General features: G+C 35.9%; 4 protein-coding genes across 8 annotated transcripts in view; 2 read left to right on the forward strand and 2 right to left on the reverse strand.

Moving 5' to 3' along the window:
- Positions 1–14,001, forward strand: part of LOC105217947 (protein doublesex) — a 112,583-nt gene extending 98,582 nt beyond the window's left edge. For 3 of the 4 annotated variants that reach the window (XM_011193220.3, XM_011193219.3, XM_011193217.3), the window contains exon 5: positions 13,671–13,812. Coding sequence is in view for 1 of the 4 variants with exons in the window: in XM_029043856.2 (XP_028899689.1) it covers positions 13,671–13,807 (137 nt within the window). In the remaining 3 variants the exon portion in view is untranslated. Of the gene's footprint in view, positions 1–13,670 lie in introns of all 4 variants that reach the window. The other variant, XM_029043856.2, reaches the window with a different exon arrangement.
- A 2,249-nt stretch (positions 14,002–16,250) lies between these two features.
- LOC105217946 (transcription termination factor 2) lies at positions 16,251–20,229 on the reverse strand. Its single transcript, XM_011193215.3, has 6 exons — positions 20,044–20,229; positions 19,940–19,993; positions 18,674–19,884; positions 18,095–18,401; positions 17,185–18,041; positions 16,251–17,116 (listed from the first exon to the last, which is right to left on the reverse strand). The coding sequence occupies exons 1-6, from the start codon at positions 20,114–20,116 to the stop codon at positions 16,373–16,375; spliced, it is 3,246 nt and encodes a 1,081-aa protein (XP_011191517.2). The 5' UTR covers positions 20,117–20,229; the 3' UTR covers positions 16,251–16,372.
- Positions 20,230–21,021: 792 nt separating this feature from the next.
- On the forward strand, positions 21,022–22,252 carry LOC105217945 (prefoldin subunit 3). The gene is made up of 3 exons (XM_011193214.3): positions 21,022–21,226; positions 21,341–21,738; positions 21,796–22,252. Exons 1-3 carry the CDS (start codon positions 21,140–21,142, stop codon positions 21,893–21,895), a joined length of 585 nt encoding a protein of 194 aa, XP_011191516.1. The 5' UTR covers positions 21,022–21,139; the 3' UTR covers positions 21,896–22,252.
- A 309-nt stretch (positions 22,253–22,561) lies between these two features.
- LOC105217944 (39S ribosomal protein L40, mitochondrial) lies at positions 22,562–23,505 on the reverse strand. Of its 2 annotated transcripts, XM_054236134.1 has the most exons (4): positions 23,347–23,505; positions 23,047–23,292; positions 22,668–22,995; positions 22,562–22,607 (listed from the first exon to the last, which is right to left on the reverse strand). In XM_054236134.1, the coding sequence occupies exons 1-3, from the start codon at positions 23,370–23,372 to the stop codon at positions 22,683–22,685; spliced, it is 585 nt and encodes a 194-aa protein (XP_054092109.1). In that variant the 5' UTR covers positions 23,373–23,505; the 3' UTR covers positions 22,562–22,607; positions 22,668–22,682. The 2 variants fall into 2 exon arrangements, with proteins under 2 accessions (XP_054092109.1, XP_054092108.1); XM_054236133.1 differs by having other exon boundaries at positions 22,562–22,995.
- Positions 23,506–25,414: the final 1,909 nt, after the last annotated feature.

A 25,414-nucleotide genomic window follows, 5' to 3' on the forward strand; every position in this document is an offset into this window, starting at 1 on the left:
GCTTAAAGCGGTTGCTACGCCAAATATATATATATATATATAAAACAATGTTCTTTCCGCGAAATCAAAGTCAAATTAACTACTGCAATCTATGCTTAAATTTTGACTCTTAGGCAAGCATTTAACGTTTCTTTCAAACGTTACTTGTTGTTATTTCTTATCAGTGCAGTGGTTAAAAGCTTGACTCATTGCTTGCTGATTTGTGTTGGACATTGGATAGATGAGTCTTATTAAATTTAATTTAAATATTGTGTACAAATTTATTATACTTATTGATAACACTTATAAGATACAAAAAAAATAAAACAGCACACAAACATAGTTAGTGTAGCTTTTTTAAAAAATACAAATTTTGTTAAGTTTTTTTCTAATGGTTAGGTTGCTCAGAACGTTGTCTCTGCTTAAGTTTCTTACTATTACAAGATGTCACTTAATGTATAAGTATCAAAGGGTAAATAAAAATATTGACGAAAAAACATTTAAAAAAAAATTGATTAAATTTCAGTTTTTTCGACATATTGGCTATAAGGGCAAAAAAAACATTGATTTTGGGGTTTGCAGTCATCTAAGAACTTAAAGACGGACTTATTCTGAGAAGCTTTGCCAAAGAAAGTTTACCAAAAAAGTCAACATTAAAAAAGTTAGAGGCCCAAGAAAAATGTGCCTTTCTCTTACAATGGGCCACTTTGATAAAAACTTCAACAAAAATTTTTGTATGAAACCATGATTGTAAAAAAAGTAATGATGCAGTTCGGACCCGAAATAGGGGGAAACCGTCGAATTTGGTATCGTCTTTTTTTTTTGAAAAAAGCTATCACAGTGTAATTTTAACACGAGAGAACTTCCACATAACACACTACATTTGTGGTAACAAAAATAGCAGAACTGATTTACGTTTTCGTACATAAGTGAAATTTGACTTTGAATCAGGTGGTCCGGTTGTGGTTCTAAATTCCATAAATAGTGGTTATTACACGGTATTTCGATTGAGTTCAAGTCACGCGGTTGCAGTTCTATACACCTCCTGGTATGCTTTGAGCCATTCGTCTCATTTAAATGTCCATTTTCGATCAACGTGAAATGTGCTCGAATATATTGTTACAGTTACAGAATTAATAAAAACACACAATTTTAAGAATAATTATATACATATATGTATATTTGACGTAGGAACCACTTACGCGATTATAGCCTAATCAACCCACCCTAGCGTTAAAATCGCCATGATATCGTGGCGGGGGCAGCACTCATAAGTGCGTTCATAGAAAGCATCTTTGGTCACAACGTCCTTCTCTTCCGTTGGGGCGTGGGCGCAAATCAGCGATATGTTGAAGAACCTCGCTTTGATGCGGATTGTGGCTTCATCCATGTGTGTGGTTCATCCACCGGGGTGAATGCCAGGACTCGGCAACGGAGTATCTCTCTCACCACAAATCCAACACCAAATTTGCGCTCCTTTATATGGCTACTGTAGTTGATGTCACAAGGACCCACCTTCTTCCGACCTTGTCTCGTCCATCGCACTTCTTGGATGGCGGCGATGTCAGCCTTTAGTTGTATGAGGCCATCAACCAGTTGGACAGAGACACCTTCCCAATTAAAGGTCCGGACATTCCAGGCGGATGCCCTCAAACCGTGATCCTTAAAACGTTTGCAGGGGTCGTCATTAAAAGTGGGGTTTATCGTCCGAGGCTCTGTTTGGTCTTTCATTGGAGAAGTTTTTTTATGTGTTGGGTCCTAAAGCCTACGCACAACCTCAGAATCGGGGTTCGTCTTCTCACTTTATCCCGCCTCCAAACGGATGTCTGTTTGCTACCCAGGGGATACTTGATCTAAAACCAGAAGTCGTGAGCTGCTTGAGTCATATGCAAAATAATCGTTCCATCCCCCCAAAAATTATAGAATAATTACTATGTCAAATAGAACAATGTTCAGTTTAAAACATGACACTGCTATTTTTATGAGCACAACTATCTATTCTCTTATTAGAAAATGTTTGTATGTATAAAACGTTTACGAATTTGGCACGAACCGGCAAGGATTCGTACTTCCTTTATACGTAAAAGCCTTTTGTTTTCTCAACGTGTTTCGCTTTTTGTGTTCTTTGTTCTTCACGCCCTTTTTGATTCCGATGCGTGCCACTTTTGTAATCGGAGCCGTTCTATTTCAAGTGGCTACTCTTGCTGACGGGCTGCCTTTCAGCGTCTCATTTCGTATTCCTTTCAGGCGCGCAGCTTTTAATCAAATCAATTTTGTGCATAGTTTTATGATTACAATTTAAGTTTTGTGCTAAATTTTCCGTTTCCGTCTGCAGCGTCATTGTTGTGCAAGATGCCGTTTCTAACGCCCGCGCTTGATTGACACACTTACTATTATATACATACATTCATATATATGTTTATATATATTTAGGTGTTCGTATAAATTTAACAATCGGTAATACATACAAGGGCGGGACAAACTCTTCTAAAATACTTTTGTGACGCTTTCTCATCATTTATTTCATATGTATGTATATTTGTTGAATTTGCGGAACTTGAGAACTTGTGTGTGAGACGGAGTTTAAGTCGAAGATTACTAACACTTCAAGTAGACCAATGTGAGATAAGAAACTATTTCTTTATTATTTTATTATTTTAGATTACTTTAGAACGGATTCCAACGTTCAGCGGCAGGATCTAAAAATGTTAGACTATAGGATTAAATCCATCAGCTTTAAAATCAGTAGTTATATAATAATGCAATCTCAACTAACATACTACAACTAAAGAAGACTGTATCGTTCTGAGTCAATAATTGACTAAATATTTTTATAATAAAGTGCACAAATTATAAAAAGAAGGAAATCGAAACATACGTTTCAGTGTAATTGCATATTGCATACGAATAAGTGTGATGGAGTTATTCGCTGTTGCACCAATATTTCCACTGGCCCGTTACTTTTTATTTAATTTGCGCCCTCCTGAATTCATTCAGAAATATTTATAACGCATAGCAAGGTAAAGCATTTCGACAAGACACGACGTTGCATGTTTTTGGCAAATTAATAGATTCAAAAAATTAGGTTACCTTATATGAATAATTAAAAATACATACATATGTAGGTACTTTGTATATTTATTAGATGAGCTTATTTTCGTAATAAACATAAAAATGCCATGACTGTGGGCTTCAATAATATTGAATCTCTAAACCTTTTATTTAAAGCAAACTGATAAAAGGCAGCACTATACAATTCTATATAGACGAAGCAGCAATGCATCTTCTATTGTCTACTGCTGATAGAAAAAAAACTAATTCTTTCAGCTGAAGCATTTAGCTAATAAGCATTTGTTATAGTGCTTCAGTTTCACAATTAATGTGCCAACAGAAGCTATAAAAATCATTTTTATGTGGCGGTAATTCCAGGTCGTTTATTTAAAACGCTTGGATATGAGGTGACCACTTCACACTAGAGTAGAAAGGGTAATGCACAGCCAAAGCCTTTTGATTTGTTAACTTTGTTCTGATTAAAATTATTTGCTGAATGTATGTATGTACGACTTTAAAGTAAGTTTCATATGCTATCCATTTTTATAGTTTCAGCTGACAAGAGAACATTCAAACATACAATGGATTTTCAATGTCCCATATGATAGATTCCTTTCAAATATCTAGTTTGAGTGCTGCCGTCAGGTGATTGATTTTTTAATTCTTAAAAGCTTTTACATTGAGTGAATGGTTGAAGTCTTCTGATTTGTTAACTGATGTCAATAACCGTTAAACACAAATAGGCGCGTATCTAACTTGTTGTTAAGGACAATTAATGGGAGTGTAGGTAAATGGACGAAACGGAATATATCAAGCTCGTAAAATGTTGGATAATCTGCATACGAACTCATATTATTATTATTAATAAATTCGGTATTCTTATCACAATGAGAAACAATAATCAAAAACACAAGCATCAGTGTTTAATTCAACACCAATTCAAGACAAAGCTAAATAGAGAAGGTACAATCTTCTAAAATAGTGTACAACTCCTGGCGTACGCCGATAATATTGATATCATGATATCAGCGGAAGCAACAACCGCGCTTTTTCTTCTGCTTTTTACCGGCTAAACGGTTTCAACGCCAATCACATACAAGTTAGTTTAGGTACGATGGCTGTTCACCAAGAGGAAGCACACTTAGACTATAAAAAAAAAAAAAATAGTTGGCATCGATAGCGATGGAAATATTAAAACAAACCTCATCTTTCTAGCATTCCCTTGAAGTTAAATAACAGAAAAAAGCAGTTAGATCTATGTAGATCACAATTCATGCTACTCTACAACAGTTTTGACTTATTCCATACATTGTCTTCTTTTTCTAATGAGTCCATTTTGGGAATTTCATGCTTCAGACTTCCAATAGAACTACATACATTTTTCTTTTACCAACATAGCCTTATAGCAACAGTGAGAAATTTGCGTCTTTGAGAGTTTTATATATGGCTCATCACAGTACACGCAGATGAAAAATAGTTTTGTGGATATTTCTGATACTTTCATCTGTTTGAATGTCTACTGGGTGCATCGTCTTCGATGGACTCATATAGCCTGATAGGACAAAACAAGCACGAATGATTTCGTCACGTACATATCATATTAATTTCATATAAAAATTAAATTACAATCGACTATAAGAACATTATAATGACTTATCAAGTAGAGAAGAACTAAGTTCGGGTGTAACCGAACATTTTATACCCTCGCAATTTGCAAGACTCGTAGCAGTGGAAACATTTCCAGGTATTGTTGACCCAATTCGAAAAGTTCTAATCCGTTTTTGACAATTTTTAGATAAGCAATGCCGCATTTCTATTGCAGCATAGTTTTATGCCGATATCGGAATATCGGTTTTATAGTAAATAGTTTACGAGATAAATACAATGAAATTATTAGAGGGTCACACCCACTTTCTCAAACAAACTCATTCTAAATATGTCTCTCCCTAGTATGACTCTCTGTTCCAATGGCTTAGTTATAGCACTATATAACGTTTGGGTTAATGGCATTTGGTGGGCGTGGTCCGTTCTACAATACCAACCAAAGTTCCATTATATGTACATATGTTATGTTACGGAATATGTTTCTCAAAATTTAAACTACTTGAAATGAGAATGAATTTTCAATAAATACCTAATAATAATAAACCAAATACCTGGATTTTGCTAGTCTGGCATTAAAAGCACAAATTTCTAATTCCATTGAATATTTTGTTATAAAGAACATACATCTTTAAGTAACATGACACAATATTGGCATACACGCATGCTCACGTAGAAACTGTAATCTAATATGACTTTGGAAATCACTTCGAGATCATAAAAACGCACTCAAAACAATTCAGTATTTGGCTGGAATTTTGACATTTATGCATAATATTTTACTGAAGATTTTGTTGCAAGCACACCGGCAAAGAAGCATACCTTTATGGAGAGAATAACTCAAGTTTCTGGTGGTTGCAGCATGGGATAGTGGATTGTCAGACACCGAACAAAAGCGAAAGCAATAAAATTAGAGCCTTTTTCGAATCTACGCCAGTGCGAACATGCGCGCTTTGGCAAATGAAACCTCCGCTGCGATTTCGACAGCGCGCAGAAGTGCTGGATGCGCTTTGATTATGCATTTGCCGAAATAGACCATTAAAAATGAAGTGGAAATAAAGTAGAAATACAATAAATACAAAAACACATTTTATGGCGAATAAAAAAGTATTGTTGGTAGGTGAAGAAAAAAAAACCAGACTCATCCAAGAAAACAATTCTACAAAATCGACCAAAAACAGCAAAAAAAGAGCTGTGTCTGAATAAAAAAACAAAAACGGTAAGCTGCTGGGGTAATTAATTTTGTATTAAAGGATTTTGCGAAATCGACAAAGTCGACTTCATAATATTGTTTTTGTATTTACGTAGAAGTGGTATTGCGTATGTGGCTAACCACGGCGTTCAAAGGCTCAGAGGCCATTAAAGTTGTACTACAGATTAAAGAGTCGTTATAAACCGACTATATTGGTCATTGAAAGTGGCGGTGTTTTGCTTTAATGAAAGCTCCACGGCGAATAAAATATTTAATAGTATTATTATCATATATTAATAATGGTCGTTTAATAGTTTTCAATTATTGAACTAGTGAAGTAGATATTGATAATGCTCAGCAGCCAGAATACTTTTTTGGGGATAGTTCCACATGCATTGTCAAAGCGAGCATGAAGTATAAAAAACTAACAAAACAAATATTAAAAAAAAAAAACTTATTTTACTTTTGCCAATTTTTGTTTCATATCTATAAACCAATTAACCAATTTTAGAAAGGTTATTTTTTTCCGCTCACAATTTTTATTGCATTTAAGAATTATTATTTTTTTAAATTTAATTTATTAATTTTTAAATTTTTCAATTATTCAATTCGGAATTATAAATACAACTAGCTGACCCGGCCACACGTTTTTGTGGCAAGGTATACCTTAAATTACGTTAGTCCAATCTTGGCTTCGGCGACGATATTGATTACTCGAGGTTACGCAGCAGGATGACAACTCACACTACTTTTAATTGCAAAGTGAGTGGTGATAGTAAGGCAATTTTAAATAGTTTGGGATAATTGACTACGCCATCCTGGTTTGTAGCTGTGTCAACTCTCCTGGACCGTAGTTCTAAATTGTCGCATTAAGATCATCGATATCTTTGTTTTTTTACCACCAATATAATCATTCAATCAGTCATTTCTGGTTATCATATTGAGGTTTCATGTCAGGAAAACTTCTCTTTCGAGTCAATGAAGTGACAGAAATGTGTTGGAAATGTTATTAATCCATCGAGGTGTCAACAGCGACCCTACCATTTGCAACTGCTTCTACAATCCCAATTTGATATTTTTGTAAAAACACTCATTTCTTTATGTGTCACCACAAATTATATGATATTAGGCATGCGATTAGCCTGTCAATAACAGTTGATCCAGGAATAATAGGAAGAGTCTGGCGTAAATCACCTGCTAACAGAATCCTGGCTCCACCAAAAACGTTTATCGACAATCAAGATATTTTAAAGTCCTGTGCAGTACCTCCAGCGACTTCTTGAATATTTGGAAAATCTTCGTTATAGCGCTATTTTTGGCGATTTTGCCGACTGGTGTTTCGTTCATTTGCAATTTAGGAGTAATTTCAAGGCCGAGTGTGCCGTTTGTTTGCCTACTAACAGGTGCCAAGATGCCCCTGTTCTTGAAAATGAGTTAAATTGGTTCTGGATTTACATCAGCCCTCATATACTATATATGATGATTTTCTATTGGACTAATGCCGAATATATAGGTCAAATTGTGTGTTATCTTAATAAAATTACATCAATAAATTGCGAGAGTATAAAATATTCGGTTGGACCCGAACTTAGCCTTTTCTTATTTTTTACAAATTGTTTTGGGCTATCGACACAACCTTATACAATTGAACAATAACAAAAATATTTGAACAAAGCCTTCAAAATATTATTTTTTTGTTTTCTCTTTTTATATTTTTCTTGTCAACTCGAATAAAATTCTTTTATCTTCCTCGCAATTTTTCCATATTTACTCACTCTCTAATCTTTTCCTGGCCTTCCACGAATATTTCAAGACTAAAATTAGCAAGACCGGTTTGGCCGTTCTCGACTTTTTGCGGGACTAACGAACAGCAATTCATTTTTATATTATATTTACATATGTATGTAACTGTAAATTAGATATAAAACAAAATGTTAATTATTAATATCTCCTAACTAAATTTCATCAAAATACGTTCAGCCGTTTAGGCATGATAGAGCAAAACTCCCAGCAAAACCCATAAAAAAATCAATAACTCAATTAAGTTTGCTGCAGAATTCCTACCCTCTAAGTACGATGACGTGATCATTTTGATCTTATATCCGTTTTTAGGTAATCATCGATTACCTTACTAAATTTCATTAAAATCCGTTCAACCGTTTAGACGTGAAAGAGGAAAAGTCCCAACAAAAACGACTAAAAATCACTAACTCAATTTAGTTATCTGTCTACTGCCTACCCACTAAGAACGATGCCGTGATTATTTATAGCCTATGCCCATTTCTAGGTTTCTATCATCTATCACCATACCAAATTTCATCAAAATCCGTTCAGCCGTTTAGGCGTGAAAGAGTAACAGACAGACAGAGTTACTTTCGCATTTATAATATTAATATGGATAATATGGATTAAATGGACTAGGTATATACATATGTATGTATAACTAATATTGTTATTTTATACTACTAATATCTAAATTAGATAAACGAGTGGGAGATGGTGTCTTTTTGGAAAAGTTAGATACCAGAATCGTCTTCCGACTACCAGATCACTGCAGCGTCTTTCAAGCTGAGGTTACTGCAATAAAAGTAAGCCTGTTCGTGCTGGCAAAGAGGGTGTTTACGGCGATAAATATATACATATATAAGCCAAGCGGCTTTTAAGATAGTAAAAGAATGATAAACCTGCAATGGGTTCCTGGACACAGTGATATTCCAGGTAACTGTGTAGCAGATGAACTAGCCAGATTAGGCACAACCTTACAATTGGATCCCAGTAAAGGGGATATATGCATGCCGTTGGCCACTTGTAAACACTTAATTGATAAGCAGGCCAGGTTGAGCTGCTCAACTTTATAAAAGCCACGGAGTGGTTCAGAGCGGACATTGTAGTGTAAGGGGCTTCCATTCCCGGTGGATTAACAATGGACCTACTAAAGGCCTAGGTGCGTCATCTGTCAATCACTTTACCTGCCTACCAACCCTACTTCTAATATATGCAGGACTTTACTGTTACTTATTATTATATAAGTATAGATTATTGCGCTACCGTCAAATGTTTAAGAGATTTCAAACAAACAGGTTTTCTTACAAATATAACGAATTGAAGAGTCCCCTTCTTTGCTATTCTATTTACTTATAAGGTCATATACGTTTAGCAAGTTTTCGCGTACATACGATATATGTATATTAATACTAACGAATTGAGGAACATATACATTCCTTGTATATATAGTTAGAACATCAATTTATGGCATACTTTGTTACATTCGGTCGTTAAAAAGTAATTTCGAAATGAAAATATTGTCGTGCTTCCGCTCATTTATCGATACCTAGGCATTGCGGACTCTGGTGAAAAGAGTATGTGTACGTTATAAACTTGCTCCCATTTTCATCTTACCATCAGACAGAACAGTCTACCTTCACACTACTCGCACTCCAAGGTATTTAACAAGATATCATATGGCCAGCAATTACACATGCATACCATTGCATGTACGCGTATGTGAATTTCCGCTGCTAAGCGTGGCGGTGCTGTGCTGCCTGCCGTCTATGTGGCATCATAAAACTTTTGTGTGTTGCCATTTTTAGTGGACACGCATTATTAAAATAAACAATTCCTCATCTACTTAACAAATCTAACTGAGATTCGACAACAAAGGGCGCTGGCACGGCCAAAGCGGCTTCACTACAACTCATTTCAAACATAAAAACTTTATTTCATATTCATTCTATTGTAGTCTCATTCTTATATAAACAATTCGGCTATGGTTTCCTCGAAGATTTATGACCACTTCTGACTTTATTACAAAACTCACAATTTTTTGCGTTGAGAAATATTTAATAAAAAACCATTTGAGAGACCCAGAACTTCTCAACTCCAAGTAAATACTCTAATTATTTTTTTTCATATTTTTAAGTTTAAGTAACAAATAAAGCCGTGCGAAAGCCAAATAAGACATGAATGTGTCATTGTAATTATGAGCGTGAAAATCTGAGAGTGTTGAGTGTTTCATGTTGATATCCCTACGTATTTATGTATATTCACGAACAAAAACAACATCGATCATGGATTTCGTTTCTAAGTGGCCAACTGCACCGAACATTTTATACTCTCGCAATACAGTAGTTTTCCGAAATAACGAATATTCGTTTTAACGAAAACCGCTTATAACGAACAAGCAAATTTGTTACATTGAGTACCTTAAATAACGAACATCGGGGATTTGTAAATACTCGGTTTAACGAACAACATTAAGAAGACATATGAAGAATGAGAAAAAAATCAAATAAGTTCGAACCAGAATTAAAAATGAAACTTGAAAAAATTAAAAAAAATGTGCAAGTTTAAAAAATGTTGAATTTTATAAAAAAGCTTAAAATTATTGATCACGGCCAAATATAAGTATAAGTGTCAGAATTGGTCCATTTTGGAAGAATTTATTAAATTTCAATTGTTTTGTTATGTTTTTTTTTTTTATTTTTTAACAAATAACTAATAAAATAATTTATTAAACTGCAATTTACGGATATTTAATTTATTTTTATTGAAAAACATACCTCTAAGTGAGTACCCGAATTAACGAAAAATTCGATATAACGAACAGGCCTGACAATTAATGTGTTCGTTATTTCGGAAAACTACTGTATATTAAATTAATGTTATTAAGGTAACACACAATTCGATCCATATATTTGGCATATAGCGCACTAGAATAACTCAAAAATTATATATATTTGAGGTATATAGTATTTAGTATAGTACTTGGTCCATTCTCAAATTTGGCACAGAGGCACACTGGTATAAGAAACACTTATGCTTTTAGGATATTATTTGAGATAATTAATAATATTTTCGTAAAAAATTAGCCATAAGCAATGTGGACTTCATTTTCGGTATCTGGGGCCTTGAAAATACATATATTTAAAGTATACGTGGTTGTGAATCGATTTCGAGGAACCAAAGAAGTGTTATGTAATAGATTACGTTCGAATTGGTCACGTAGTTCCTTATATATCGACTTTGAGCCATAAGTGGACGGTATCATGCCCATTGTTCATTGCCCATTTTTTTACCAATCTGAAAGCAACCCTTTTGTACCATCTTCTATCTATTAAACTTGAGTTTTCTCGTGGTTTTTCTTTAATGAGCTTAAACTCTTTTAGTAGTTTTCAACATGAATTTTGTAAAGGGGTGGGCGTGGTTATTACCCAATTTCACCCATATTAATGTTGTGTGATGGAGTGCTAAAGAGAAATGCGTTCACAAGAGTTTGGTTATTATACATATCTCCAGTAGTTGAAGAGATACATAAATAAAAGTAAATAGTAGGGGCTGGACCACGACCACTCCAATGTGCTCCTTTCTAATATGATCTTTTGTACCAAATTTTAAATTTTATTATTGGGCAAGGCAATATCCTCTTTCTGCGTATCGGCCAAAAGCGTCTTGTGTAGCAGGGCAGCAGTGGAGGATGTCGCCAGAAATAATCGACTCTAATTCTACTGGGTGTCAGGTCACAGGGACATCGAGGGTAACGAGGTAGCGAACGAAATTGCCAAGAGAGGCGTTAAACTGTCATTTGAAAGCGTGATCGATATAGGTAAACCCATGTACAGCCCTTATGATGATGGAAGAATCTACCGGGATGCAAAACTGCAAAAGGTTATGTGTAAAGCGGTAGATCAGAAATACACCAGGAAATGTAGGAACAAGGTCGGCATACTCACTGGTCACAGTTTGGTGGCGGCGCAAGCCTACAAGATGTGGCTGACAAAAAGCGAAGAATGCAGGAAATATCAAAAGCAAGGTAACAGAGAAACAATGAAACATCTCTTGTAGGCTTGTCCTGCAGTGTCAAGGCAACGGCTTCAGCACACAATACGATAATCTGGAAGAGATATCGTTAGTAAAACCACATCACTTTTTGAAATTCTCGGTAAGCGTAAAAAGCGGCCTCATAAAGGATGACTACTTCTCATTTTCTACGTGACGGCACTTTGTCTGGTATCGCAAAGAACCAAAATCCGTCTATATGTGGCTCATTGGCCTACCAGATCAACCTAACCTAAGGGGCCATCCATAAATTACGTCACACGAATTTAAGGAATTATTAACCCCTCCCCCCCTCCTCGTCACAAGTTGTCACATTTTGAACTCACCCCCCCTCCCTGACGTGACGTCACCCATTTTCCAATTTTATGGATTTATCATAAAGTAAAACAAGTAAGGAAGGGCTAAGTTCGGGTGTAACCGAACATTTTATACTCTCGCAATTTATTTATTTAACTTTATTTATTTAACGAAGCTTTATTCCCATAGCTTTATTTATGGCTTAGTTATGGCACTTTATGTGTTTTCGGTTTTCGCCATTTTGTGGGCGTGGCAGTGGTCCGATTTTGCTCAAACAACCTTCCTATGGTGCCAAGAAATAAGTGTGCCAAATTTCATCAAGATATCTTAATTTTTACTCAAGTTACAGCTTGCACAGACGGACGGACGGACATTCGGATTTGAACTCCACTCTTCACCCTGATCACTTTGGTATATATAACCCTATATCTAACTCGTTTAGTTTTGGGTGTTACAAACAACCGTTATGTGAACAAAACTATAATACTCTCTTTAGCAACTTATGTTGCGAGAGTATAAAAAACAGGTATACTTCCATCGTCTTATGCTCCTTGCTTCTGGCTAATCCGACTACTCTACCGAACACAGCCAAAGGAGACATGGGTATCTGTTTATTAACTCCGCGTCTTGTTGGAGTTCTATTTTTTTCTTCGTTTTGAATTTTAAGACCTTTCATATCTTAAATATACTCTTAGATATAAAAATGCAATTTTATTAATGCCAACAATTTCCGACGCGAGATGGCGGTGGAATGGATTTAGGTTTTTTTTTAGAAAAAAAATATCCTTCCCAAAAAATCAAAATTTAAAGGATTTATCCCTTTTCTAAAGTCCTTGGCATATGTAGGATATTTTTCCATTTCAGAAATTAAATTTTCAAACTGTTTCCGATTTGGAATTTTCATCTTCACTTTAAATATTCCTTCAAACAACCGCGTCGTTTCTATGTCGCTCACAATTATAGCAACGACAAAAAACGACTGTTTCTATGTCGTCTCTATAGTCGTTTCAAATTGGGGAATCTCAATTTATTTTCGATAAATGTCGTTAACGCCAACAGGAATGCCAAATAGGCGTTCTTAAGTCGTTTTAAAACGATAACGACAACGGGAATAGGGGCGAATAGATACTTAATTATGCTGCTGCGTGATCGGCATGGTACAGAGCAGCCAGTCGCCTAGCACCCAGGAGCGCAGCAGAGCGAGAAACGATATTGCCCTAAATTTTGAAATGTGAATTTTTGAGGATCATGTTAGCTATATTTAAATGTAGATTTTTCAAACAATTGAGATCAAATTTAAAATTTATGGAATTTTTATTATTAAGGGCATATCATTGGAAAGGTGCATTAAGGATTAAGAAGAATAATAAATTATTACAAAGGTAAAACCAATTGCGTCGGAACATGCCGAATTGCATATGAAAGTCTGAAATAACATGGTTAGAATATTCCGCTGGTTGTTTTCTGTAATGTTACCTTGTTTCTTGGGGATAATTGTAAATAATATTCAGTTCCGGTCAAACATAACATTACACAATGGGTTTATATGGTATATTGTTCTACATATTTTTGTACATAACTGTTTCTCATCTATCAATGAATTAGTTATCCTTATTAGTACATTTCCTTATTATTAGTATTATTATTGCCATTTACATATAACTCTAATATTAATTTATTAATTATTAATGAAACAAATCTCTTTTTCTTCCAGCGATGACTAATCCGTTAATACTGAAGCCAATCCAACTAATTGTTATTCAGATAAATATTCGTAAATGTAGTGGAACTAGCACTTGGAAAATACCAATAATTTTAATGGAAATTGAGTGGAAAATGCGGGATATATGAAAAATTTGAACCACACTTTCACTTGTACATAATTAATACAATGCATATGCAAATGTATTAGGAAGTTGGCTACACCTTTATACTTAGAAATATTGTTTATTAAATTTTTGTGAAATCTACTGTACTGCAATGTACCGGAACTCTGGAAGCGGAACATGGAAAAGTGAACATAGATCTCAATGCATCAAACAAATTACACATAGTGTGCACAAATATTAATATACTGAAATACACAAATATAATAAATAAAAAAATACTAATGTAACGGAAAACAATTTGCATTTTCAGCAGCTATAAAATTTTAGACATAACAATATTGTGTGTATGTAAGAACATTAAGAACGTATTTATTAAAGTCGAATTTGTAGTAAAACGTTATTTAATATATTCTAAAAATGTATAAAAGCATAACTAATTAATACATCCGTTAATAATTGAAATTCCTAAACAAAATATTGATTATATATAAAATATATATATATGTACATATATAGGAAAAACAGACTAAACAGTGAGCCAATATCATGAGAAAAAATTCCTATGTTTCTTAGCTTAGTTTCAGAACTAGTTATTTATTCTAGTTGATAATTTTAACTGTGAATTACGATAAAAACTTATTAAAATAAAGTGGATAGCAAATAAATAAAAGCATAATTGCTGCAATGAAATGAGTTTATTTGACAAAAATCGAAGAATTAGTTCTAATTCACTACTAGAACCGCTGAAGCTAATCTACACATCCTCTTCGACTCTATCAATTTGGGTGTTGTGACACGAGGATTGTGATCCATATATAAATGTATGATTAGAACATTACAGTAAGTAATAATGTTAAGTAAAAAAATATAGAAGGCGTTGCCAGTATAATTGTCCCAACAACTATAACAGGATTATACTTTACGATTGGCTATTTATCTCAGTATACTAGAATATTCAACGCAGATATGCAATGCAGAGTTTACATTTTTGAAAGGCACTGTTTGAAGTCTATATGGTTTTTCGAAAAAACTTTGACGTAGCTGATGAGCAAACAAGCGTTACATTGGCAGCGAAGATGGACTAGTTAGAGAACAGATATATAAAATAAAATTCATTTGGTTAGTTGAGCTAATATGTTATTGCAAAAAAATGGTGATAGTATTTTCGTAAAAACAGTTTCAAGATTTGGAGTTATTTTTTAAGAGTGTGTATAATATATGTATATCTTGGTGACCAATCAACTGGCCCGAAAACGTGAAATAATCTACTCACCGAAATGTTCTCTCAATAAATCCATTGATTAATACAATGTATGGGAAATGGCGCCGTCTTGTTGAAACCAAATGTCGCCGAAATCACGAGCGTCAATTTCAGATGTCAAATAATCGGTTATGGTGGCGCGATAACGGTTACGTTCTCACAGGCATCATTTTTGAAGAAATATGGACAAAGTTGCGCAAGGGTCACTCTAGTTTCGCGAGGCAACTCGAGCTCTGTGTCTGCAACGAGGGGTGTTGTTTCTCCAAGTGTTTCATGGCGTTCAGTGCTTGTCTATAGTTAGTCCCATCCGAAGTGCTGTCGATATAGTCTTTTACGTCGTCGACGTATTTCAGGTAGGTACTATATTGATGGCTCTGGAAGGCGGCTTGGCTTCCAGCAGGTAACTGCAGGGATGATTTCCACGGCCGTCTCAGCTACGGCTGCTATATTTTTTTCACTGCGTGCCTGACGTGGTCTATTCGGTGGAATATAATCCAATTATAAATGCTGGGTCTCAAGATGGGTGTTGCGAATAGTATTATCAGTACGATTATGTTGACCATCGATTAGGCGAAGCGCGCGAAACACATTCTTTACAGAACGTGAATTTTCATAATAAAGATGAACAATTCAAAATTGAAAAATTCAGGCCAAACAATACTGAACAAAAATAGCATAACTCCCACGTGATCTGTCACAACAGGGTATTGAAAAAAGTACCTCTACGACGAAGATGTTATGGCCAAAACCTATGTAGGTGGTGCGTTTACAAAATGGATAATGATCAATCGAATCCATAGAACCATACAAGCACCAACTATACCAATGTTATAGTAGATTTTGTGGTTTTTTAGTATTCGTTGCAGATTCATAAATAACTTATAAAACTTTTTTCACAGGAAGCCTTATTGTGCGAAGAACGACAAATTAAGCGCCACTCTCCGTTTCCTTGTAGAATCATATTCAGTGGACGTTATTTTAACGATATGATATCTAATAGCAGAACCTAATAGAATAATCTAATAGAGATATCCACTTTCCACTTTCCCCTTCAAATAGTGTTTAGATAACCGTGACAACAAGAACAACGCAATAAAATTTATATATTATAATACATCTGCGAATTTCAATTGTAACAAAATTGTTCTTTTAAGGCCTAGTACTACATATATAATAGAACAATTTAAAAATAATACGTGGTATCTAATATAATAATAAGTGTATTTCTGTTCAGAAAATGTTACGGCGTCACACGAATTGACGGAATGAAAAACTTAAAATAAAATGTTAAATGCAAGAACTATTAATACAGGGGAATGTTACTATTTACATGCCGAAAAGACCCCTGAGATCTTCCATTGTAAGTTTGCTACCCTCAGAAGAACGCGCTCCGGTAAGAACACCGTCAGCAATTGACATTTTATGATCCTGCAAAGCTTTTATTCGCTCTTCAACGGTATCTTTGCACATAAATTTATAAATGACTACATTTTTCTTCTGACCCACACGATAAATGCGGTCCTGCGCTTGTGCTTCCAACTGTGGGTTCCAATGCAAGTCAATCATTAGCAAGTGGTTGGCGCCAACCAAGTTTAAGCCTACTCCTCCCGCAGTTAGCGAAAGTAAAAGTATTCGTTTGTTATTATTAGCATTATTAAATTCGGTCACAATTTCTTGACGGTTTTTAACTGGTATTGTTCCATTAAGAGATAATGTAACGCAGCCCTGTGCCTCCAAATGGGTTTTCAGAATATTCAAAACGCTGGTCCACTGTGATACCACAATAGCCTTGTCATTTCCGTTAAGCACACGCGTTTTCAAAATATTAAGCACTTTCTTAATTTTAGATGAAGGTCGTTTAATATTGAATACAGGATTGCTACGTTGCAGTACTTTTGCTGAAGCTTTGGCAATGATTTCCTCTTCAGGTTTAAGAGGCTCTTCTCCTTCCATGCTGCGATTCTCTGAACTATCATTTATTGCTAAATTATTCAACTGCTCCAGCAAATCGATTTTCTCATCATCACTGTCGCTTTCCATGTTCTCAGCGTTGTCAGCATCGTCAAGCATCTAAAATTTATAAGATATCCATCATTAAGAATATCGTAATAACCAAGTTAACAATGAACATTTCATACCGAATCAATTAAGCCCGGATGACAGCAGATTTGTCGTAGCCTTAACAACAGTACCAAAATTTCGTGTGATTTTACGTCCTTTTGGCCGCGGTGCAATTTCGTGAATTTCTCATGTACCTTATAATAAGCACCATTGGGATCTTTGGTTTGCATGAAAGTCGGCTTATTACCATCCTCTTTGTACATGAAATCAGTATTGCGTTCGGCTCGTTGAAGAAGAAATTGCGCAAAAAGTGTACGCGAGTAAACCATTATTTTCTGATACACATTCATTTCCTCTTTATCTAAGCAGACTTCAATAAGCTCGATTCGCTTTTCGGGTAAACATTGCAGCGCTCCACGCTCCTGAAGCATTGCTTTTGTTCGACGAAGCATAAGAGATTTCATCAACGCATTTAAACGTTGCTGTCCTCCAGCACTTTTGTTGTCAATCCATTTTTTCCAGTGAGCTAGTTCATCAAATGGTGTACAACGCAGAAATTTAATGAGTGCGTAGGCATCTGCTTCCTTGTTTTGAATTGGCGTACCCGTAAGAGCCCATTTGTATTTGCCACGTAATGCACATACGGAAATAGACATCTGTGCTTTGTGGTTACGTACAACATGTGCTTCGTCAAGTATAATTCGTTGCCACTTGATGCCGAAAAGCGCACCTTGAGATTTTTGCTCACGCGACACAATGTTGTACGTAGTAACAACTATATCGTATGTTCGTAGATGTTTGGGTTTTGTATCGCGATTGTTGCCATGGTGAACACAAACAGTTAGTTTGTGACGTTTTACTTTGTTATCAACTTCTTCCTCCCATTGACGAACCAAACTTGCGGGACAAACAACCAGTGTTCCTCCAGGATAATCTGTAAAAATATGATATTCAACATTGAGACACAATTGTAGTTCGGATACATACAATCCCTTCGACCTTTCGACATCCATCCCTCATTTTCGTCTTCTGTTTCACTTTCATCATCATCTGATTTATTGCCACCTTCCTCTTCTAGGCGATTCTTCGAAGCTAGCACTAGTGATATCATCGTTAGGGTCTTTCCTAAGCCCATATCATCAGCAAGAATACCACCTCTTGGTTTTTGGTTCTCTCGCCAGTTCATCCAAGCCAGTGCATGTTTCTGGTGGTCCATAAGGGTTACACGTAATCCCACTGGATCCTCAGCAAGCACATCTTCAGTGGGACAAGACTTTAGTGAACTATGAATATCCTAAAAGAAAATTAATATAAATTATAAGTTATTACATGACTAATAAAATATATAAAGAAACTATTGGCGAAAAAGGTCAGTAATGTGTGAAATATGTTAATCAGTAAATGCGAAATTACATATCATCTCTGTGTATTCAATACAAAATAACTTATGCAATTGAATACAGATAAAAATGTAATCTCAAGCACTTTATCAGATATCCGTTCTTGAGATTTCATCATACAAATAACAAGGTTTTTTTAAGCATTAAACATATTTTTTACACACACCTTTAGACGTTCAACGGTTAATTCACGCTGTGCATTAAATGTTGCCAGCCCTTGTTTTCCCGTGTGCGTTGGGTGCATTTTGTTTACAGCAGCTGAAAGATCATCCCAGCTTAACGGATCTACCTTATTTTGAACTTTTCGCTCGGAAGGTGATATAGTTGAATATTCATCTTCCACTTTGAGTGTACTTATGTATTGAGACTTAATGTAGACATCATTTCGAAGACGATCAATGCGAATAGAAAGTTGCCTTCCACCATCGGGCAAATTTTTTGAAATTTTTTCAAGTAATTTTTCTGCGCTTTGTAACTCGATTTTTAGTTCATTTAATTTTTTAACTTCTTTATCAAAGAACTCTTTTGATACTAGTTTGATTTCTTTTAATGTGTCTTTGCTCGTGGCGGTGGCTCGGTCTGTGTTTAATTGTGAAGAGATTTTTGGTTGTATCAATGGTTTAGGTTTAACTAAATCCCCTTTTTTGTACTCAGGTGTATTTGAACTTGGATTAATGTTTTCTTGGTGGCTTTCATCACTGCTGCTACCAATTTCTATTGTCTTCTCCTTAAAACTTATGACTTGGACATCACTCTCATCTGATGACTCTACCCGAGAGCGATATTTTTCCTTTGGGCTGGGTTGATACATTGTAGAGGACAATTTCTCTTTTATTGCTTGTTCAAATTGCATGCTATAACGTGCTGAACTTAACGGTGAATCAACATTTCTCCGATGTTCTTCAACTTTTTGCATTTTCTCTGTTTGTTGATTATTGGTTGCAGTGGCAAACCCACCATTCGTTTCATCGGCCTTACTTTTGTCATAACTAATACTGTTATCAGTTTCGGCTTCAGTACTTTCTTCAACAGTTTCTTCTGTTGCTGATTGTTCCAAAAAGCTATTTTTATTTACTGACTTTTCGATTGTGTCCGATTTGCTTTGATCTTGTACTGTGGCCCCTTCATCAACCTCACTTTCTTCGTTGGAACTTCTAGACGATTCCTCTTCTACCTCGGACCTTGCGTCCGAGTACTCAATTTCACTTGAGTCCGAGAGATCCGCAGGCCTTACACCAGTAATACTCATTCGCGTGCGCGGTGATAATGTTTGTTTATCCGACTCATCATCGTCATCAGAATCAGAATCTATTATTGCACGGCGATTTTTTGTTTTCTTACAAGCCACTTTAGGAATAACAAAACTCTCATCAGAGCCTAGAAAAATTAAATATTAAATCAATTTTTATTATTTAGAGACAAAGGTAATTACTCTCATTTTCGGACTCTTCAATGAATACCTCACCACTCGGCAAGTCAGCAACACCTAAGAACGACAGATTATAATGTATGATTTAAACACGTGTATTTTTTCACCTTCATAGTCTGACTCTTCGCTTACGACTTCCTCTTCTTGGTCACTAGATACTATTTCATCCGACTCAGACATTGTTTAGAATATATGCAACTTAAAAAAAATTAACTAAATTTTATATTCAAGATAATTGGCGCATATGTCAAACACATTTGGCTATTTTGACAACATTTGAATAAACTGTTACTAGCTTTGTTTGTTTTATTCTCATTTCTTGTTGGCGTTGCCGCTTAGTTCGAATAACAAAATTTAATTTACATAATTAATTACGGCATAAATACGAAAAACGATAAATGTAATATAAGCTGAAATCGATTAGTCTCTTCTCTGCTTGCTTGTAAAAAAATTTATATGTGAAAGAGAGAACAAAGTTATCTATTAGGTTGTTGTTGTTGTTGTAGTAATGGTTATCTTTCACTGCCGGAAAGGAAAGCATACATCTAGTTGTCGTCGAGGTCATCTAACGGGAGGCCCAGGAAACGTGCTATTTCGACAGAGTAAGACCAAAGGGAAAAGGGTTCGTTGGGCATGCAAATAGGTGGTTAGTGTGTGACTCATTGCATGCAGGACATGTCTTTTGTATGTCGGGGTTCAGTCTGGATAAGTAGGAGTTTAACCTGCTACAATACCCAGATCTTAGTTGCGCAAGCGTCAATGTTATAGACAGTTGAATTCGTGTAAGAGAGTATGCGGATACCTTTACAAATTATTATCAAAAAGGACAATACGATTGCATAGATTTAAGATTTTCTTACCAAACAAAATGGTGCAGCAATATTGCGCATGATTAAGAGGTCATTTTGCCGAAGGCTGCTGCTTGTTTGTTTGAATTATTACTGGAGAGTGCGTTCTATTGATATATAGAGAATATAACGCTTAGACAATCGATGACAGTTATTATAACTTTTTTTTCGCTTCATATAGGTGGCATCCTTTGAAAGATTCATTCGTTCCTATATTGGTCTCTTTCATGTAAAATTGGATTTGACATTTCTTCGGCAAGCGAATGTGATTTGGAAATATCTGTTTGTGTCTGTATCGCATTAATCGGCTGTTAGAATTCTTCTCAATTAAAAGATAAAATTGTGTTGTAAAACCATGACTGGTATAATGGATTCTATAGAAATGCCGAAATTGGCCGAAAATCAAAAATCCTTCGCCGGTATTCCAGAGGCTATATTTCTGGTGAGTTGAATTAACCAATGCCTTATAGGGCGTTTGAGCTACCATAACCTTATAGCTTAGTATGGATGAGAGACATAGATTCACAAACTTTTATTAATCATCACTCCATTACAGGAAGAAATTGATACTTTCATGGCACAACCAGAAAATGAAGATAATTGTGAAAAAGTACTGCAGAGATTAGATGAACAGCATAGCAAATACAGATTTATGGCTTTTAATCTTGAAGCTCGTCGACGCAAACTGAAATCACAGATTCCAGACCTGCAACGTTCTTTAGAGATGATAAATGTTTTAAGAGAAGAAAAAGAAGAAAGAGAAACCCAGTTTCTACTAAGTGATCAAGTTTTTATAAAGACTCTAGTACCACCAACGAAAACGGTTTGCCTTTGGTTGGGTGCCAGCGTGATGTTAGAATATCCATTAGACGAAGCTGAAGAGCTTTTGAAGCAAAACATGAACTCAGCAGTTGTAAATCTTAAAACAGTTGAGCATGATCAAGATTTCCTTAGGTATATTAAATTTTTTAATAATCTTGAAATTGTGAGCTAATGTTATTGATTTTTTAGAGATCAGTTGACGACCACTGAGGTAAATATGGCTCGCGTCTATAATTGGGGCGTGAAAAAAAGGCAAGCTGCGGCAAAAACTACTTCCCCCGGATCATAATATGGAATATTAGTTGATAAAAATCCGCTGGCATTGACAACAACTTCTAACATTAAGAGTCAAACTGTTCGCTTTGAAACTTTTTCTGCTCGATATAATGAATCACCAGTCTCATAAAATATACGTATTGAAATAATTTATTGAATTCGCGTGGAAAAAACAATAGATGGAGGTATTTTATTTCAGTGTTTGCCAATCAGATTAGAGGACATAAAATGTTATTTATAAAATAGCAATCTAAAATGTGTATATTTTCTTACATTAATCATTTTTACGTACTGGTCGAACAGGCAAGTGGTTTATAAATATTTCTTTCCCAATAAACTTTGCCAATTTGTACATTTACTTATAACTTGATATACAATTCGTTACCTTATTTTATTTGCACGTATTTCTTTATGAAATCTATTACGCTTAATGCTTTTAAAAATCTGCCTAAAATACCATTATTTTTATTGGATCCAAGAAATAAACAAAAAATATCACAATATCCTCCAACGATATTTAGAATTAGCAGTTGTCTAATTTAGATATCGAGCAGGGTAGAAATGGTAACAGTACTGAACAATTGGAAGAAAAATAAATATTTTCTTATTGCGAATGAAGACATAATAGAGAGTGTTTTTCATTGTAGATTTGACAGCATTTAGACGAAAACACAGCCAATAAGTTTTAGGTTAAATCATCATAATATTAAAGTAACGCTATTAAACTGCAAATAAATTTATCAATATCGAAAAACTAACAATTTTAATATTTGAACAGTAGTTACATAAATATTGTTAAATTAATCCCATTTTTTGTTTTCTCGAATGTAATCGCCATCTGGACTAACATAGTTTTTAATTGGTGGTGTTGCAACAGGTCCTTTAATTGTTATTGGCAACAGTGTCATATCTGGTTGGATAGCTTCCTGATACAGTTCTTCAGACTCTTTTCGCAGTTCATCTAAAGCCCTGTTTTGAGATTGCAACAGCCGGTCGAGGGTTTGGAAGTCAGACACTTTTTCTTGATGTTTATATTTCGCCCACTGTTTGATTAGTAGTGCTCTCTTTTCAAGATTTTCTTCACTTAAAGGAGACAATTTTCGTATGCGCTTACTGTAAGTAGATACTTATTAGAGACATTTCGATGCTCTACTAGAAACTTACTCCTTTTCGTCCAGAAGCGTAAGCGGAACTTCAAGTTCTTCTATTGGTTTCAATTGTCTGGCATTTTTTTCAAGTCGTCGAATTTGCTTTTCCAATTTCTTTTTTCGTCGATCTTCACGTTGCTTAATAATTTGAGGGTCGAGTTTCTTCTTTTTCTTCAGTGGCTCAGCACATAGAATTGGTGTTACTTGGATACGACTTATGGCAGTACAGCTAATGTTACGTATTGATGTCTGTAATGTAAGCCTGAAAACTTAAGAATTAACAAAGAGTATACAAATGGAAACAATACACATTTACTTGGTAAACGCCGCTATTAAAGCCATTTTTTACGAAATGAACTCCACACAATATGAAGAAATTTATAACACATTCAGCTTTTTGCCGATTGTCATTTTTGACAATTGCATAACGCTAACAGTGTTGTAAAATGAATAAAGGAAAGAACAAAGTACACAGTAAAAAAATCTCTGGCTTGTTTACATTATTTTTCTCATCACCTAGGTGTACTTGGGTTGTGTCTAACGGTTTTTATACTCACGCAACAAAGTTGCTACTAGAGTTTATTATTTATTGTTTTTTTTCGCCTAACGGTTGTTTGTGTCACACAGAAATAAGAGAGTTAGAAAAATGGTTATATATACATAAATTATTAGAAAGACGAGTGGAGGTGATATAAGAATGTCAAGCGATAACTTGAGTAAAAATTTAGATATCGTAATGAAACTTGGTACACATATTCCTTGGCACCAGGAGAATGTTGTTATTACAAATGGGCGAATGGGCCACTGGCACGCCCACAATATTGCGAGAAGCGTAAACATATAAAGTATCATAACTAAGCCATAAAGTTATAAAAGAAAATTTGGTGCAAAGGATCGCACTGGAAAGAGGCATATTGAAGGTATTTTTTGTAAAAGTGGGCGTGGCCCCGCCCAAAACTAAGATTTTGTACATACGTCTGCCACAATCCGCATCAAAGCGAGGTTCTTCAACATATCACTGATTTGCGCCCACGCCCCAACGGAAGAGAAGGACGATGTGACCAAAGATGCTTTCTATGAGCGCCTAGAACGTACCTATGAACGCTGCCCCCGCCACGATGTAAAAGTCGTGCTTGGCGATTTTAACGCCAGGGTGGGTAAAGAAGGTGTCTTTGGCACAACAGTCGGAAAATTCAGCCTCCATGACGAAACATCGCCAAACGGCCTGAGGCTGATCGACTTCGCTGGGGCCCGAAATATGGTCGTCTGTAGTACCAGATTCCAGCATAAGAAAATACATCAAGCTACTTGGCTGTCTCCTGATCGAAACACGCGGAACCAAATCGATCACGTTGTGATAGACGGAAGACATGTCTCCTGTGTTTTAGACGTGCGTACGCTCCGAGGACCAAATATGGACTCGGACCATTATCTGGTCGCAGCGAAGATACGCACCCGCCTCTGTGCAGCAAAGAATGCCCGTCAACAAACACAAGGAAGGTTCGACGTCGAAAAGCTGCAATCGCAACAGACAGCCACGAAATACTCTACTCGACTTGCACTCCTGCTCACTGAGAGCACTCATCAGCATCTCGGTATAAGGGAACTGTGGAACGGCATCTCAAACTCACTGCGTACCGCTGCAGCCGAAACAATTGGTTTTCGGCAACGACAAAAAACAAGCTGGTACGATGAGGAGTGCCGTCTCGCAGCGGAGAGAAAACAGACTGCCTACCTCGCAACGTTGCAAACGACCACAACACGTGCGGGATGGGATAGATACCGGGAGCTGAAGAGGGAAGCGAGACGCATCTGCAGACAAAAAAAGAAAGAGGCCGAAATGCGTGAGTACGAAGAGCTTGAGAAGCTGGCAGACAGAGGTAATGCTCGAAAATTTTATGAAAAAATGAAGCGACTTAACGAAGGTTTCAAGACCGGAGCATCCTCATATAGAGACCAAGGTGGTAATCTGGTAACCGATGTCCAGGGCATACTGGGATTATGGAGGGAACACTTCTCCGACCTGCTGAATGGCAGTGAGAGTACAACACCAGGAGATGGCGAACCCGATCCCCCAATCGATGACGATGGAACAGATGTTCCATTACCCGACCATGAAGAAATTCGAATAGCAATTACCCGCTTGAAGAACAACAAAGCGGCGGGGGCCGATGGATTACCGGCCGAGCTATTCAAATACGGCGGCGAAGAACTGATAAGGTGCATGCATCAGCTTCTTTGTTGAATATGGTCGGAAGAAAGCATGCCTGACGATTGGAATCTTAGTGTGCTCTGCCCAATCCATAAGAAGGGAGACCCCACAATCTGCGCCAACTACCGTGGTATAAGTCTCCTCAATATCGCATACAAGGTTCTATCGAGCG

This window comes from Zeugodacus cucurbitae, chromosome 2, assembly GCF_028554725.1.
Source record: "Zeugodacus cucurbitae isolate PBARC_wt_2022May chromosome 2, idZeuCucr1.2, whole genome shotgun sequence".
NCBI classification, from domain to species: Eukaryota; Metazoa; Arthropoda; class Insecta; order Diptera; family Tephritidae; genus Zeugodacus; species Zeugodacus cucurbitae.